At 47.7% G+C, this 18,092-nt stretch overlaps 2 protein-coding genes across 2 annotated transcripts; both read right to left on the reverse strand.

Moving 5' to 3' along the window:
• Window positions 1–187: 187 nt before the first annotated feature.
• On the reverse strand, window positions 188–1,826 carry LOC121540169 (zygote arrest protein 1). Its single transcript, XM_041848832.2, has 4 exons — window positions 1,089–1,826; window positions 822–914; window positions 660–734; window positions 188–540 (listed from the first exon to the last, which is right to left on the reverse strand). The coding sequence occupies exons 1-4, from the start codon at window positions 1,749–1,751 to the stop codon at window positions 397–399; spliced, it is 975 nt and encodes a 324-aa protein (XP_041704766.1). The 5' UTR covers window positions 1,752–1,826; the 3' UTR covers window positions 188–396.
• Window positions 1,827–2,543: 717 nt separating this feature from the next.
• Window positions 2,544–5,180, reverse strand: LOC121540168 (sodium/bile acid cotransporter 4-like). Its single transcript, XM_041848831.2, has 3 exons — window positions 4,510–5,180; window positions 3,868–4,078; window positions 2,544–3,076 (listed from the first exon to the last, which is right to left on the reverse strand). The coding sequence occupies exons 1-3, from the start codon at window positions 5,049–5,051 to the stop codon at window positions 2,549–2,551; spliced, it is 1,281 nt and encodes a 426-aa protein (XP_041704765.1). The 5' UTR covers window positions 5,052–5,180; the 3' UTR covers window positions 2,544–2,548.
• Between the last annotated feature and the right edge of the window lie 12,912 nt (window positions 5,181–18,092).

Consider the following 18,092-nt stretch of genomic DNA (forward strand, 5'->3'; position numbering starts at 1 on the left):
TATGCCTCTGACGTCACAGGCACGCTTTGTCAGTTCTCTACAACCAAAGACGATGCTTTAGTTCCAATGCAAGAGACCATTGTAAGTTCAGGCCATCCTCGGTAATGGCCGACATACTACTACAAGCTTGCGCCACTGCTGACAAGCCATCCTAGACAGGGTGAGAAAAATACCAGAGAATGTAGACTGCTGGGTATTGCCATTTTATTTCACGTTCAGAAGTGTTTTCCTGCAATCACTATCATGAAAATAAAGGCATAACAGAAAATAATGAAATCTCAAAAGTATTCGCCTACATCCCAGAGCCTCATTAAATGTGCATGGGGGATTCTCTGGGCTGAAGAACTCATCCTGCAGGACTTAGATTGGATGTGAAAGTTCATGTGCAAGTTCCTGCTAGATGATGTATTTGAAACTGAAGGTGCGGTCACAGGAGAGCCGCTTGCCCTTGCACCTGCCACACAGATCCTGTCTGTGGGGGCGTTTGGGGTCAATGTGGCGAGGGGTCACTTCGCACACACAGCGCGCCTTGTTACAAGTCTGTGGAGACAGGACACGGTTAAATGGAGAACCCAAGTTTCGTGTCAAGTCATGGTTTAACCTGGTGGTTTTTATGTCAGTTTAACAATGTAGAGTAGAACAGAAGCCTAGATTCTTACCTGGCAGGTGATGTCCTCGACCCGGTAAGGATTGAAGGACTTCTGGCATGTTCTACAGAACTGCTTGAAGTAGACCTGAAACAGAGACAGCAATTGAGAAGAGACTACCAGAGTAGCAGCAGTAGTCATACTTCAGGGATTGAATGGACCAGCATACTATACCTTGCTCGTTCCTTGGACGCACCAAACGTATGCACTCTCCCAACGCAGGTTGCAGTCTCTGCAGTGATAGTACCCATACTTCTGCTCCAGAAACTAGGGAAGGAATTGAGTCCAGTCAGAATGCGAATTACATAGTGGCCGTCTAGACCTTCACACATCTACCTTTACAAACTACTCATGTCAATTATTCTTATTGTATTTCTTTTTTAGTGTGTGGGTCTGTTTCAGACTGGCCGACTAAACTTAAATTGTCCGCATGGGGCTCACCTGAAACCTCACGCGGGCCTTGACTTTCGATCCATCCTGATTGGCTTTGACAACCTCGGTCATAACTGACCCGTCAGTCTTCTTACTAGATTTTTTACTAGTCTTTTCTTCCTTTGCCTTTTCTGTTTTGTCCCCTGCAGACTTTTCGCCTTTATTCTTTTTCACGGTTTCAGGTGGGTCACCGGTCTGTGCTTCACTAGACCCCCCTTTGTCGTCTTCTAGAAAAGATGTAAGTCTCCTACACGCGATAGGTGAGTAGACCGCCAGTGTGCGAGGGTAGAGCACGCCTCCCACGGAGCTGCCTGGACTACCGGGTGTCTGGGCCTCCTGTCTCCTCTTGCGCAAAGCGTCTCGCTTTCCGGTCATGAGGGTCCTTGGGCCGAGGGAACACTGCACCGAGACATCCTTCTTCGGGTTGACCTGCACAGCGACATCTTTGGTATTTGCTTTCCGTAGCCTCGGTGTAAGATTGGGGTTTATTTGAGACAAGATAGATTTAAGTTGCGCACGCTGGTGGTTATCAAAATAGTCCTCTGATGCCACATAGTTGGCCAAATAATTGTTTCTCCAGCCCGCACCTTTTGGTTTGGGATACCTGCCAGAATAAGGGTTGTAAGATGAATAGAAATAACTGTCGATCGACTCGTCTACATATGTAGCCATTTTTGCTCAGCCAACTTGGGTTATTTGGTTTACCAATTTAAATAGATTGACGAGACACGATTTCATTAATTGTACGCAGGTGTGGCAGTCCTCCTAAATTGGCCTCCAAGACCAATCCGCAAATAAAACGAAACTCTGCAAGATGACGGAATGCAGAAGTGTCAGATTTTATTTTTCTTGTATCATATTTATACACAATTGTATATTTTACAGACGGTTTGTCGTCCTACATATATGGAGTAGTTAGGTTTTGTTGAATAATTGTACTGCATTATTTTTCTTCTTGAACTGAAACTATAGGCACCAAAAACATTTACCCTTGAACTTGAATACTTGCTTTGAATGCAAAATAATAATTGACAATGTTAGTAATGTAGATCATGATTATGTTTGACTTTACAAGCAAGTGAGATGACACATTTGGCAAACTGCTGCTGTTCTGCATCAGTGATGTGAGAGTGAATGAATATATTTTATGAAATCCATTTTCACAGCCATTTTCATTAATACACAAGATGTTGAAGTAAGCTCAGATATACTAGGCTTTTTTACTTCTATGAACCTGTTAATATTTTTTTCATGGTCTTATGAGTTGCTTCAAATATATTTTGTAACATTCTCTCCCTCCATAAATATTTGCAGTCTTCTGTCCTGTCATGAGACACACCCATAGGGTTTCTGCCCTGCAGTCTCATGTTGCTGACATGACAAGGACTTTTGATAGTGATGTCATGAGCGGACCTGAATGTCTCTATGCACCACTCCACCCATGGTGGGCCATCATTGTCTCATGCACACTAAACAGGAGTAGAGTCCGGACAAGGCTCCAGCATGATGAGATTTGGGTCACTCATGGTCACTGCCCCGTAAGAAGTGTCAAAGCCCATATCCTCGTCTTCAAACCTATTATATCCAATATCCCTGTTGTCCCCTAGTGGGTTTGTGTCTGGTTTGTGTAGAACCTCTTTCCTGTACATCCGATAGGCCAGGATGAAGATGCCGGCCTCAGCGGCCTGGAAGAGAGCGTAGAGTAGAGGGAACATATACATGCCCCCCATCAGCTGTGGTGGGAAGGCCATCTTCAGGATGGCTGTGCAGAGCTGCACGTTCTGGCACCCGGTCTCCAGTGACACGGTCCTACGGCTGTTGGGCGGTAGGTCGAACAGTGTGGCCAGGCCATAGCCTGCAGCGTAGCCACATGCAGGCATCAGGACAGCCACCACATAGACAGATGGAGGGATGGTAGCCAGCAGCTCTGGCCCCAACATGGCCCCCGTCATGATGAACAGCATCACCAGGGTCACCAGCAGAGACCACAGGGACACCTGGGGAAACAAACAGCACGGGATCAACAAAGGTTTTATGACATAGGCATTCTCTACATCCAGATTGTTTTAGGAGGGTGGAGGGAAGGAACAATGGATGCATTTTCAGGATATTCAAACAGAACCAATATTATTAAGGCGCAAGGGAAAGCCACAAGTGAGCATGGTCCACTGGAATCAATGTGATTTATTGCATCCCTTCCCCTCTGTGGATATCTTCCCCTCTGTGGATCTCTCATCCAGTTCTATGACTCTGTCACACATCTCGTGCCCCTCCCTCTCCTGGCTGAGCTGCCTTTAGATAAATTATTCTGAAAGGGAGGGGCCGAGGGGCTCTCCCTGACAGTACAGTGCACCTCTGCCTCTGATGTCACTGTGCAATGTGGGCAGGCTTTGTCTCCACTAAAAGCTAGACATAAAAAAATGACTCAGTGGGTACAATGTCACACTAGTGATTACAAAGTCAAAAGGTCCACAACTGATTATTACTATTTTAGTATTGTATGTCATTCTTAATGTGACACTTAGAATCAGGAAATAATTTAAGTAATCCTACATTTTTATTCTTTATATAGTACCTTACAGGTCTAATATATTATTTTTTGGATGAACTTCGTGTAATGTCCTATTTCTAAACTATAAAAAGGAAAAGGGCAAAGGAATATAACAAAACAGCTTTTCAGTGTCTGTCTAAAGTATGTGCCAAGTGCTCTCAATCTCACATTGAACCAGTCAACCTGTCTCCAAACCTTCCTCTACACCGCACCGTTATTTCAGACTGCCCTGTATACCTTTAAAACGATGTCTGCCGCCCGGTTGTAGCGGTACCGGAGCACGACCCCCAGACCAATGGGGATGAGAGTGCTACAGAGGGTGAGGATGATCGCGCCGAACGGCATCAGATTGACCACCGGGGTGTTGATCCAGGCGCGGCTATATATCCACAGACACAGCGGCATCAGAACCAGCGCTAGGACCGTGGAGGAAATGGTCATGATGATGCTGAAAAGAGAAAGATACAAGTGAATTACACCATCACATTAACTACTAAGTGGTGGATCCTCAAATAATGGCACCATTTTCTGTTTAATAAATTAAGATGTGTTCAAATCAAAATCTGTTTTGACAATTTGGACCACAAGTCCCAACAGTAGGCTATGCTGGAGATACGACCATGTGTAAAATTCAATTTTAATTCTCATGCGTAAAATTCAACCAATATGCGTAAAATCCAAGTAATAGCCTACTTGTGCCTAAACTTCGAGTTATAGGCATCGTGAATAAAGTGAAATATCAGACAATGTATCAATTAATATAGGTTTAGGTTTCCATTCATCCAAGTAGGCTATAAATTGAGAATTTTATTTGAAGTGCATTTTATAGTCCACTTGGAAAGGTGTGATAGTTTTATTCTTAGTGAGTCCTTGAGTTACCTCAGATTCATCTCCCCATTCACTAATAAGGACATGATGTTGGATAGGTTTCCTCCTGGACAGCAGCCACACAGTAGAACGGCCATAGCCGCCACATCGTCGAGAGAGAATGCCAAAGCAAGCAGGAAGGCGACCAGGGGCATGATAACAAACTGGCACACTAGCGCCAGCAGAACCCCGATGGGTCTGCGGATATGTTCCCCAAGCTGGCTCACATCTACCGTACACCCTAGCCCCAGCATGGTGAAGCACAGGACAATCCCTACAAACACATTGATTCCGTGACTTAGCGGAGAATCCCAAAAGGCAACCACCAAGTGAGCGGGTTCCGTCGGCGGCAGTTTAGCCCGAAGCCCAGCAGCAACCGCAGTCCTGAGAACTTTCAGAGATACCTGGTCGTTCGTTACGCGTAATTCTGTCATGGTGAGCTCATCTGTGAAGCCTTCGTAGAGTCGGGAGATGGTGTCATTCATGGTGAAGTTGAGGATTTCTGTTAGGCCAGCAGTTGGAACATCAGTGACCACCATACTTGAGTTCTCCATCGCCTTACCAGGGTACAGAAGCTCTCCACAGACGGTGTCCCCCTGAAGGTGCCAGTGCGTAAACTGTGGTCCCCTGGTGGTGCAACGTCATCGCGCGCTGTCACCAATGACAGAGGATTAAACTCGAGGCTCAAGTGGTTAGAGAATGCGGTGGCATCAGGGAATTTCTCAGTTTTAAACACAGACCATGAGACCCACATAGTGACGTCTGGGGCGCGGATTGGCTCACAGCTGACACGCGCGCCAGCATTCCAGAAAGACGCTCGAGGCTGGGGAGTCTGCTCATCATCTCTGAAGAATTCATATCAGGGGTGATGGGCTCGATCATCCCCTGCAGGCTTTTATCTTGAGCTCGTGCACAGGAGAAAACGCATTTATTCATCGCATTACCTATTGAACTTGGACTATTTATATCATTCAGTTTTCTCTAATTTGTTATTGTAAATTAAAATAATTATTCTCGGGTTGGAACACCTCATTTTGGTAATATTACTTTCAAACAATAATTCATATTTTTAATAAGTGCATGGCTGTAGTTTGCTGTGACCAGCGCACAGTTCAAGTGATTCTTGAAATGTTTTGGTTGAGTCGGCAAACATAAAGGGAAACTGTGATGCTCTTTATATTCGTTCATTAACGATTAGTTACCGGAGTGTAACTCCAGTTCTATGAGTGGAGCGGAGCCCCATAGGGGAGCTCTGCTCCTAGTGGTTTACCCTCTGCCCTAAGGCAGCAACAGCCTGAAGCAAAATTATGCACACACCTGCAGCCAATGGGAGCACAGGTGTCCCTATAAGAGGGGACGCTTCCCTCAATCAGCCTCCCGAGATATTATCTTCAGCGAGACTAGAGAGGGTCGGCAGGGCCTTAAGTCTATGGGGCTCCGCTCCACTCATAGAACTGGAGTTACACTCCGGTAACTAATCGTTCTATATCGTGGAGCTCCGCCCCATAGGGGAGCTCTGCTCCTAGTGGTTTATGGCGGAGCGTAGCGCTCCAAAATGTACTCCCTGCCGAGCCTAACACTTCCCATTAAAAAATGAAAAGGTCAAGCCTAGCAATGGCCGCAACCAATTCCCGCAGTACTGCAACTAAAAACCCCTCCGGGCATCACAATATACCGCGTCATCGGTTAAAGACCCGCCCCACCTAGTTCAATGGCAATGCCAATGACAATGGTGTGCAGATCACCAGAATAGAAGCTACACAAATCTGTACTAGCAGATAGATGTGCCTCAATATCCTATGAAAACACTACCGACCACTAATGGAATGACACCAAGTGTCACTCTACATTACGTACACAGTAGACCACCTCACTCACTCAATGGAATCCCAGAGATTAGTAGGCAGGAACAAAAAATAAGTCATACTAACCTGAACAATCAGATAGATGACCTCACATTCTGTCAATTCAATACATGTCTCTACTATACTGACCCTGTCAGTCAAGAGACATGCCACAAGATATGCTTTCCATCCAAAGCGGACCTGATAGAAACCTGTGTCCATCGTCCTGCTTTTCTCTCTTCTAGCTCAAGATTCCCCTTCAGCTATGCTGAGTACAATCGAGCCAGAGAAATAGAAAGCCTATCTATCAAAAAACATGTTTTCCTAACCAAAGCGGACCTGATGGGAACCTGCCCATAGTCCTGCTTTATCCTCTCTTCCTGGCTCAAAATCTCCTTTCAGCTTTGCTGAGTACAGACCGAGCCAAAGAGTTAAAAAACATATCTGTCCAGAATATGTCTTCCTAACCAAAGCGGACCTGATGAACACCAATGTCCACAGTCCTGCTTTTTTCCTCTCCTTCCTGCTCAAGATCTCCTTTCAGCCACGCTGAGTACAGATCGAGCCAAAGAGTTAGAAGGCATATCTAATAGATAGAAACAGAATATGTCTTCCTAACCAAAGCGGACCTGATGGACACCCATGTCCACAGTCCTGCTTTTTCCCTCTCTTTCTTGCTCAAGATCTCCCTTCAGCCACGCTGAGTACAGATCGAGCCAAAGAGTTAGAAGACATATCTAATAGATAGAAACGGATAAATGGAGACGGTGTCGACCATGACGCTGCTCTACAAATATCCTCTACCCCTGTTCCTCTGAAGAGGGCAGTAGAAGCTGCTACTCCACGAGTGGAGTGAGCTCTGATACCCTGAGGCAGTTGTCGCCCCGCTGCCTCGTAAGCTGTCTCAATACCTTCACATAGCCAATGAGACAATCGCTGTTTTGAAAGTGGTCTACCTAATGCAGCCGCACCGTGACACACAAACAGCTGAGGCGATGACCTAATCGCTGCTGTGCGCTCAACGTAACACGCCAAAGCGCGCACTGGGCACAGACAATGAAGCTTTTCCTCACTCCTCTCCCCATGAGGAGGGGGAGAAAAAGCCCACAACTCGACGGTCTGTGATCTATATGCACTGCTAATAACCTTCGGCACAAACGCCGGGTTAGGACGTAACACCGCTCTGCTCAGATCGCCATTAATGGCAAGGCAGTCGGGTCTCGTCGACAGGGCACACAAATCACTGACACGCTTTAGCGGTAGTCAAGGCGAGCAACAGTGCCGTCTTGATAGACAGCATCTTGAGGGGTATTTGATTCAACGGCTCGAACGGCGACTTACATAGCGCTTCGAGTACCAAGGCCAAATCCCACTGGGGCAGCGTGGCTCTAGGCATTGGCCTAAGCCGCCGCGTTCCCAATAAGAAACGTTTCACTAAAGGATGGCTGAACACGTTCGTTCCGCCAAACCCCTCATGACCAGCTGAAATTGCCGCTGCAAACACTTTAATGGTGGAGGGCGATTTCTGCTTATCAAACATAAACTGCAGAAAAGAGAGCACACTCTCAACCTGACAGTTCATGGGGTCCACACCTTGTGTGTCACACCATCGTGAAAAAATGTTCCATCTGCTGGTATACATCCTAGAAGTGGAACCGGCTCGTGCACCTTGTATGGTTCTGATCACTGCATCAGATAACCCACGGCGCCTCAACCTGTCCCATTCAGGAACCAAGCCTTCAGTGGTTGGCCGATTATGGGCCACTGCCCTATCAAGCCTCCCGCCTGGGTCAACGCGTCCCGTCGATGTGGAATTGGCCAAGGTGGCGCAATCAACATCTGACTCATCTCCGCAAACCACGGAGCCCCCGGGCGATCGGGCGCTATCAGTATCACTGACAGCCCTTCTGACCTCACCCTGGCTAGCAGTGGGAGAATGCAAGACAGCGGAGGGAATGCATACAGGAGAACTTTCGGCCATGGGTAGTGCGCGAATGTGTCTCTTCCCAGTGGTGGCTCGTCCTGTTCCCTCAGAGAGAACCATAGGGGACATTGCGCGTTCACTCGTGATGCGAACAGATCCACCTCGGCTCTCCCGAACTGTTCCCAAATTCGGAGAACAATGTCCGGATGCAGACACCACTCGTCGTCTCGAGGACCCCCTCTTGACATGAGGTCTGCTCCTACGTTCAAGTAGCCCGGAATGTGTGCTGCTCTCAACGAGCGAAGGTGCTTGTGAGCCCACAGCCACAATTCCTCTGCCGCCCGGTGGAGGGCAGGTGACCTGACCCCTCCCTGGCGATTTATGTGAGCTACTGTGGTCCGGTTGTCTGACCAGACCAGCACATCGCGACCCCGAAGGGTAGGCGCAAAGTGGGTCAGAACCAGTCGAACCGTTTCCAACTCCAGGAGGTTTATGTGACGACCTGATTGAGGCCATGCACCTCCTATCGCTTGAGTCTGACATGTCCCTCCCCATCCAGTCAGAGAAGCATCTGTAAATACTGGAATGTAGGATGACACCTTGCCCATCGGGACTCCGTGCGTGAGAACGCTCGGATTCCTCCAATAGTCCAGGTCTGCTCTTAGCGAGAGAGGAACCACCACCAACCGATGACGTTGACGCACTGTGTCTAGTCTTAGTTGGGCGAACCATCGCTGTATTCTGCGCATGTGCAGAAGTCCCAGCGGGACCACAGAGTGGGCTGACGACATGAGACCCAAAAGTGACATGATCGACAGCGCCCGTCACTGTGTGATTCGGACGACACTTCCTCAGGGCTAGCAACAATGCTACCCTTCGAGGGTCCGAAATTCGAGCCCTCATCATTACAGTGTCTAGCTGTAGCCCCAGGTAGACAATCTGATGACTGGGCCAGGGTGCGCTCTTTTTCCAATTCACAGCGAACCCCAGACGCGTGAGATGAATCACTGTCTGTGTTGTGTGAGTGAACGCCAGCTCTGCTGACGGGGCGAGAACCAGCAGGTCGTCTAGGTAGGCTAATAGCCTTATCCCTTGACGCCCACGCAGCGGCTCCAATGCCGCCTCCACACATTTGGAAAATGTTCGAGGTGCCAGGGCGTACCCGAATGGCATCCTCGTGAACTCGTACGCCACCCCCTTGAAAGGCGAACCGCAGAAACCTCCTGTGACGCGATTGTATCGGCACATGGAAGTACGCGTCCCTTTAGGTCTATGCTTGTACAAAAGTCTCCTTTCTGGACACATTCCAGTAGACGTTTTGTCGTCAGCATTCGGAAGGGTCGTTTTGGTTATGCTCTCGTTGAGAGTGCGTAAATCCAAAATCGGCCTCACTCCCCCCCTCTTTTTTGGGCACTAGGAAATAAGGCGAATATAGCCCTTTGTTCCTTTGCTCCCGGGGAACTACTGTGACCGCCTCCTTCGCCAAAAAGTTCCGTAATCTCTGACATCAGAGCGGCCACTTTGTCCGGCGTTTTCATCACCGTCTCACCACTCCCCTGAACGGGGTGGGGTTCGATGGAATTGGAGGGCATAACCCTTCTGCAACGTCTGTTCTAGCCAGCGTGAGAGGGTACAGCTTCGTTGCCACTGCCAGCAATGCAGAGAAAGCGGGCGCGCACGAAGCTGTGGTGCATCCAGTAGGAAGGACCTGTATTCCTCTATGGCCCTGCGCCGCTATTCCCCAGCACTGGGTTGGTGGAATAGCCCAAGGCGGGCCCCCCTCGAAAGGGAGAGGAAACATCAGCTCGTTCTGAGAGAATCGGAGGCCTTGATACGTCAGTTACGTCTGTAACTCTAGTATTCCGGCCCTCCGTGAACGCAGCACGGTTTTGAGCTGCACTGACTGAGGTATTAACCTGAGACAGAGCGCCCTCCCCGGATAGCAATTGCGTCATCATGTCATTGTCTGACTGAGACTGCTGCTTGTCATGAGATCCGTCCACTGCAGTACTCAACAGAGTCTGGATAGTGTGGTCTCTAACTGGTACCACAAGGTGGCGCCACAATACCTCTTTTTTTACTGGTCTCATGAGGCTGCTCAACAGCACACTCTAGGTGTGGTGAGCTGCACTCAGAGTAGTGGGCATTGTTACGTTCTGAATTAACCGGGGGCGCCCATACATTGGTTACACCTGTAACTCTAGTATTCCGGCCCTCCGTGAACGTCGCACGGGTCTGAACTGCTCTGGCTGAGGCGTTAGCCTGAAGCAAGGCGTCATTCCCAGCTAGCGGCTGCGTCTTCATGTCATATTTAGACTGAGACAGCTGCCTGCTATGTGAGACCTTTACTACAGAGCTCCTAGGAGTCTGTAGTAAAATATCTTTATTAGGTGAGCTAAGGCTACGCCTTGCTACCTTTTTCTCTTTCCTGTCCTGAGTGTGTTCAACTACGCACCCTCGGTGGGTTGAGCTACACTCAGGATGGTGAGAGAAATTCATAGGATGTGAAGTACTCTGCAATGTGTCATGGAAGAAAGGCTTTTTTGTGACAATGTCAGTGAGAGCCAGCTCTTTATTCACATAACAACAATAAATATTTCCCTCCATGCCCTGAACAGTAGGGTGGGGGGGAACAGTGGGCTCTGTCGCGTACAGCGCCGAGCCGTCATCCGTCCTCTCCCCCTCGTCCCGTCATTGACGCCGTCGTTTCTGGCTGACCTTCTGGTGTTGCCAGGACGGTTTTGTGACGACCTCTCTCGCCGGCGGAATCGTCGCCACCACCGTCGTCGCTGGAGGGGCCGAGCCCGCTCGCCTGCTGTCGGTGGTAGGCGCCTGTCGCCTGGCCCGTCGCCTCCCTGTAGTTCTACTGGGGGCGTTAGAGGTTGAAGGGTTAGTAGAGGCCCTGCTAAACTTGCCTGCCAATGGCAGGTGTTTAGCCAGGTGCTTTCTCTCTTCGTCAAGCTTACCAAAACGTTCCGTCGCCTCCTTAACGGCGACCCCAAAGAGGCCCTCGCTAGAGACGGGAGCGTTTAGCAGCGAGGCTCTGTCAGTCTCCTTCATGGCTGTCATTGACAGCCAGAGGTGACGTTCCATGACCACCGAGGTGGCCATGGACCGGCCTGCGCATATCGCTGACGCTTGTGTCAAATGAAGAATAGCGCCAGAAATCCTGGACGCCTCTTCAATCTCCTCGCTGGTCAACTCAGACCTACCCGTTGTTAGACGGAATAGGGAGGCTGCGAGGAGGGCAATGTTATTAGCCGCTGACACAGTCTGGGCTCCCAGCGTAAAGGACTTCTCAGCCAGCTGTGCTGTGAGTCTGTCCTTTTGTGCTGGCAGGGTGGCTTTCTTGGAGGCCGCCCAGGGACTCGAACCCGGCACTAGATACGCCGCCATGGCGCTCTCGAGCCTAGGGATTCCCTTAGCAGCCCACTCACGTCCAGCCACTCTCGTGAATGGGGTGTACAGTTTGGCCGGCGAACGCGCCGCCAGGGGTGTATCCCACGAGCCCTCGACATATTTTCAGAGGGAAGGCATAGCAGGAGCCATCGGCTCAGCTGCCTTCCTCGGTCTAGAGTAGGGGCCGCCCTCCATCATGTCGACCTCCACAGGGGGGGGAGCAGGGGGCAGCGCTATCTCTAGTCGGTTGGCGGCTCTCTCAATGAGTTCGGGAAAGTCCGCACGCAGAGAGGCCGCTGCGAAAGACAGGGCTGCTGACGTAACAGAGCCTGTGTCGTCATCGCACAAGGAGCCTTCAGATCTCACACTCCCCATAGGGAAGGGGGTCTTGAAGGTTGGCGCCAGAGGGTCGGATTGTTCCATTGGAACATCCATCTCTGCGTCTCTCTCCTTGTCATCCCCTGAGCCAGCACTGTCCGACGACGCCTCTGAAGCAGAGGCGAGAAGAGACAGTACATCCTCTAGGGGGATATCCTCCCTAAAAACGCCAACGCTGCTTCCTCTCCTTCATAGGAAGGAGGGCGCAGGAGGCGCAATTAGGGGGCTGGCGGTCCTTCTAGCATGCTGCGGCCCCAAACACACGAAACAAAGGTCGTGGGGGTCCGCAGATGCCATGGAGGAGCATCGGCACTGAGCCCTGAAAAGGGCTTTTGGGGGTGGAAAATCTCCTGGCGTGCTCATTTTAGAAGAGCGATTTCTTCCTGAGTCTTCTTACTTCTTGGCTTCTTCAGTCTAGTCGTCCAGTCGCTGAAGATAATGGGAGGCTGATTGAGGGGAAGCGTCCCCTCTTATAGGGACACCTGTGCTCCCATTGGCTGCAGGTGTGTGCATAATTTTGCTTCAGGCTGTTGCTGCCTTAGGGCAGAGGGTAAACCACTAGGAGCAGAGCTCCCCTATGGGGCGGAGCTCCACGATATAGAACCGCGGGCACGTTTCTTTTCTTCTCTGTGCTCTTTCTATCCTTCGTGAATTGGGTTGACAGTTTTGAGGTAACCACAATGAACCTCTCGACATGTGCATGGCATGCGTACGTCTCACATAGTTATTTCTAGGCGTTATCTCACAGATCATTCTTAATCTGACTGACCTGCTGTTTTCATACTGGCCACTTCCAAGTCTTGCCATTAGACGAATGAAACCATTAATTAAATGACAACTTTCCCGGTTGGAGAGGACCATCTTGCCCCGCCAAATCAATCAAGTATGGGTCATTGCATATGTGGAGTGTCTGAAAGTGGGCATTGCGAAACACAGTTTAAGTCGGAAGTTTACATACACCTTAGCCAAATACATTTAAACTCAGTTTTTCACAATTCCTGACATTTAATCTTAGTAAAAATTCCCTGTCTTAGGTCAGTTAGGATCATCACTTTATTTTAAGATTGTGAAATGTCAGAATAATAGTAGAGAGAATGATTTATTTCAGCTTTTATTTATTTCATCCCAGTGGATCAGAAGTTTACAGTGAGGGAAAAAAAGTATTTGATCCCCTGCTGATTTTGTACGTTTGCTGTTAAAGGGAGTGCTCCTAATCTCAGTTTGTTACCTGTATAAAAGACACCTGTCCACAGAAGCAATCAATCAATCAGATTCCAAACTCTCCACCATGGCCAAGTCCAAAGAGCTCTCCAAGGATGTCAGGGACAAGTAGACCTACACAAGGCTGGAATGGGCTACAAGACCATCGCCAAGCAGCTTGGTGAGAAGGTGACAACAGTTGGTGCGATTATTCGCAAATGGAAGAAACACAAAATAACTGTCAACCTCCCTCGGCCTGGGGCTCCATGCAAGATCTCACCTCGTGGAGTGGCAATGATCATGAGAACGGTGAGGAATCAGCCCAGAACTACACGGGAGGATCTTGTCAATGATCTCAAGGCAGCTGGGACCATAGTCACCAAGAAAACAATTGGTAACACACTACGCCGTGAAGGACTGAAATCCTGCAGCGCCCGCAAGGTCCCCCTGCTCAAGAAAGCACATATACATGCCCATCTGAAGTTTGCCAATGAACATCTGAATGATTCAGAGGAGAACTGGGCGAAAGTGATGTGGTCAGATGAGACCAAAATCGAGCTCTTTGGCATCAACTCAACTCGCTGTGTTTGGAGGAGGAATGCTGCCTATGACCCCAAGCACCATCCCCACCGTCAAACATGGAGGTGGAAACATTATGCTTTGGGGGTGTTTTTCTGCTAAGGGGACAGGACAACTTCACCGCATCAAAGGGACGATGGACGGGGCCATGTACCGTCAAATCTTGGGTGAGAACCTCCTTCCCTCAGCCATGGCATTGAAAATGGGTCGTGGATGGGTATTCCAGCATGACAATGACCCAAAACACACGGCCAAGTCAACAAAGGAGTGGCTCAAGAAGAAGCACATTAAGGTCCTGGAGTGGCCTAGCCAGTCTCCAGACCTTAATCCCATAGAAAATCTGTGGAGGGAGTTGTCAAACGACAGCCTCAAAACCTTAATTACTTGGAGAAGATCTGCAAAGAGGAGTGGGACAAAATCCCTCCTGAGATGTGTGCAAACCTGGTGGCCAACTACAAGAAACGTCTGACCTCTGTGATTGCCAACAAGGGTTTTGCCACCAAGTACTAAGTCATGTTTTGCAGAGGGGTCAAATACTTATTTCCCTCATTTAAATGCATATCAATTTATAACATTTTTGACATGCGTTTTTCTGGATTTTTGTTGTTGTTATTCTGTCTCTCACTGTTCAAATAAACCTACCATTAAAATTATAGACTGATCATTTCTTTGTCGGTGGGCAAACGTACAAAATCAGCAGGGGATCACATACTTTTTTCCCTCACTGTACATACAGTGGGGAGAACAAGTATTTGATACACTGCCGATTTTGCAGGTTTTCCTACTTACAAAGCATGTTGAGGTCTGTAATTTTTATCATAGGTACACTTCAACTGTGAGAGACGGAATTTAAAACAAAAATCCAGAAAATCACATTGTATGATTTTTAAGTAATTAATTTGCATTTTATTGCATGACATAAGTATTTGATACATCAGAAAAGCAGAACTTAATATTTGGTACAGAAACCTTTGTTTGCAATTACAGAGATCATACGTTTCCAGTAGGTCTTGACCAGGTTTGCACACACTGCAGCAGGGATTTTGGCCCACTCCTCCATACAGACCTTCTCCAGATCCTTCAGGTTTTGGGGCTGTCGCTGGGCAATACGGACTTTCAGCTCCCTCCAAAGATTTTCTATTGGGTTCAGGTCTGGAGACTGGCTAGGCCACTCCAGGACCTTGAGATGCTTCTTACGGAGCCACTCCTTAGTTGCCCTGGCTGTGTTTCGGGTCGTTGTCATGGTGGAAGACCCAGCCACGACACATCTTCAATGCTCTTACTGAGGGAAGGAGGTTGTTGGTCAAGATCTCGCGATACATGGCCCCATCCATCCTCCCCTCAATACGGTGCAGTCGTCCTGTCCCCTTTGCAGAAAAGCATCCCCAAAGAATGATGTTTCCACCTCCATTCTTCACGGTTGGGATGGTGTTCTTGGGGTTGTACTCATCCTTCTTCTTCCTCCAAACACGGCGAGTGGAGTTTAGACCAAAAAGCTCTATTTTTGTCTCATCAGACCACATGACCTTCTCCCATTCCTCCTCTGGATCATCCAGATGGTCATTGGCAAACTTCAGACGGGCCTGGACATGCGCTGGCTTGAGCAGGGGGACCTTGCGTGCGCTGCAGGATTTTAATCCATGACAGCGTAGTGTGTTACTAATGGTTTTCTTTGAGACTGTGGTCCCAGCTCTCTTCAGGTCATTGATCAGGTCCTGCCGTGTAGTTCTGGGCTGATCCCACCTTCCTCTGATCATTGATGCCCCACATTCTGAGCCCCAACCGTTTGACCATCTTTATTTTTTGCCACGTTTGTCCTGTAGCCCATCCCAGCCTTGTGCAGGTCTACAATTTTATCCCTGATGTCCTTACACAGCTCTCTGGTCTTGGCCATTGTGGAGAGTTATCTGTTTGATTGTGTGACAACTCAAACAGGTGCAGTTAATACAGGTAATGAGTGGAGAACAGGAGGGCTTCTTAAAGAAAAACTAACAGGTCTGTGAGAGCCAGAATTCTTACTGGTTGGTAGGTGATCAAATACTTATGTCATGCAATAAAATGCAAATGAATTACTTAAAAATCATACAATGTGATTTTCTGGATTTTTGTTTTAGATTCCGTCTCTCACAGTTGAAGTGTACCTATGATAAAAATTACAGACCTCTACATGCTTTGTAAGTAGGAAAACCTGCAAAATCGGCAGTGTATTAAATACTTGTTCTCCCCACTGTACACTCAATTAGTATTTGGTAGCATTGCCTTTAAATAGTTTAACTTGGGTCAAATGTTTCGGGTAGCCTTCCTCAAGCTTCCCACAATAAGTTGGGTGAATTTTGGCCCATTCCTCCTGACAGAGCTGGTGTAACTGAGTGAGGTTTGTAGGCCTCCTTGCTCGCACATGGTTTTTCAGTTCTGCCCACACATTTTGTATAGGATTGAGGTCAGGGCTTTGTGATGGCCACTCCAATACCTTGACTTTGTTGTCCTTAAGCCATTTTGCCACAACTTTGGAAGTATGCTTGGGGTCATTGTCCATTTGGAAGACCCATTTACGACCAAGCTTTAACTTCCTGACTGATGTCTTGAGATGTTGCTTCAATATATCCACATAATTTTCCTTCCTCATGATGCCATCTATTTTGTGAAGTGCACCAGTCCCTCCTGCAGCAAAGCACCCCCACACCATGATGCTGCCACCCCCGTGCTTCACGGTTGGGATGGTGTTCTTCGGCTTGCAAGCGTCCCCCTTTTTCCTCCAAACATAATGATGGTCATTATGGCCAAACAGTTCTATTTTTGTTTAATCAGACCAGAGAACATTTCTCCAAAAAGTACGATCTTTGTCCCCATGTGCAGTTGCAAACCATAGTCTGGCTTTTTTTATGGCGGTTTCGGAGCAGTGGCTTCTTCCTTGCTGAGCGGCCTTTCAGGTTATGACGATATAGGACTCGTTTTACTGTGGATAGAGATACTTTTGTACCTGTTTCCTCCAGCATCTTCATAAGGTCCTTTGCTGTTGTTCTGGGATTGATTTGCACTTTTCGCACCAAAGTACGTTCATCTCTAGGAGACAGAATGCGTCTCCTTCCTGAGCGGTATGACGGCTGCGTGGTCCCATGGTGTTTATACTTGCGTACTATTGTTTGTATAGATGAACGTGGTACCTTCAGGCATTTGGAAATTGCTCCCAAGGATGAACCAGATTTGTGGAGGTCTACAATTTCTTTTCTGATGTCTTGGCTGATTTATTTTCATTTTCCCATGATGTCAAGCAAAGAGGCACTGAGTTTGAAGGTAGGCCTTGAAATACATCCACAGGTACACCTCCAATTGACTCAAATGATGTCAATTAGCTTATCAGAAGCTTCTAAAGCCATGAGATAATTTTTTGGAATTTTCCAAGCTGTTTAAAGGCACAGTGAATTATAAGTGAAATAATCTGTCTGTAAACAATTGTTGGAAAAATTACTTGTCATGCACAAAGTAGATGTCCTAACTGACTTGCCAAAACTATAGTTTGTTAACAAGAAATGTGTGGAGTGGTTGAAAAACGAGTTTTAATGACTCCAACCTAAGTGTATGTAAACTTCCGACTTCAACTGTATACTGTAGTGTATCATGATCTGATGATTCCATATATCCAGTGGAAATGTCATAAAAAAACAGCCATCTGTCCCGAGCTCACTGGTGCAGGAAACTCGGAGGGCCCAGAATAGGCTAGTCGATACAATGTTGCAAGTTGACCCAGTTGATGATTTGATACAATGTTGCACTTCACTAGCAATAGCTCAAGCCAAGACAGATAGAAAGGGAGGCAAACAGGCGGAGTAGAGAGATGAATGTGAAATATTTTCTACTGTTTTTATTCGTCGGCTTTAGGCCTATATATTTTACTTAGTTGATGATGAAGTTATAGGCTTACTGCAGCATTGGCCTATAGGCTAATTTCTTTAGCCGCCAATGGATCATAGTTTACAGTATCAATGTGTCCATATGGCAGAGGCTGGTGCTCTCCTTTGGTTGAATTTTAACTTTTAGATTTCTATCGTTTTACTTAAGATTTTGATGATTAACCACATGAAAATGATTTTGAGCAACGATAATGTTATTATTGAAATGAAACTGTTCCACAAAAATGCACAAATAAAAATAATAATAACTGCCACGCAGATCGATAAAACTGGTAGGATAAAGTGTAAGCTTCCCCAAACTTGAAACGCACGAGCTGCCTATGGTCTTCACTATAACACCCATAAAAAACGCGCAAGTGC

This window comes from Coregonus clupeaformis, chromosome 26 (assembly GCF_020615455.1).
Source record: "Coregonus clupeaformis isolate EN_2021a chromosome 26, ASM2061545v1, whole genome shotgun sequence".
NCBI lineage: Eukaryota > Metazoa > Chordata > Actinopteri > Salmoniformes > Salmonidae > Coregonus > Coregonus clupeaformis.

Excerpts from the sequence above, each read along its gene's own strand:
- LOC121540168 (XM_041848831.2), bottom strand. The coding sequence starts at position 5,051 with ATGGAGAACTCAAGTATGGTGGTCACTGATGTTCCAACTGCTGGCCTA. Across the intron at positions 4,079-4,509 it reads AATGGGGAGATGAATCTGAG|CATCATCATGACCATTTCCT; the intron begins GTAACTCAAGGA and ends TTCTCTTTTCAG. Across the intron at positions 3,077-3,867 it reads CGGCAGACATCGTTTTAAAG|GTGTCCCTGTGGTCTCTGCT; the intron begins GTATACAGGGCA and ends TTGTTTCCCCAG.
- LOC121540169 (XM_041848832.2), bottom strand. The coding sequence starts at position 1,751 with ATGGCTACATATGTAGACGAGTCGATCGACAGTTATTTCTATTCATCT. Across the intron at positions 915-1,088 it reads AGGCCCGCGTGAGGTTTCAG|TTTCTGGAGCAGAAGTATGG; the intron begins GTGAGCCCCATG and ends TTCCTTCCCTAG. Across the intron at positions 735-821 it reads GCGTCCAAGGAACGAGCAAG|GTCTACTTCAAGCAGTTCTG; the intron begins GTATAGTATGCT and ends TCTCTGTTTCAG.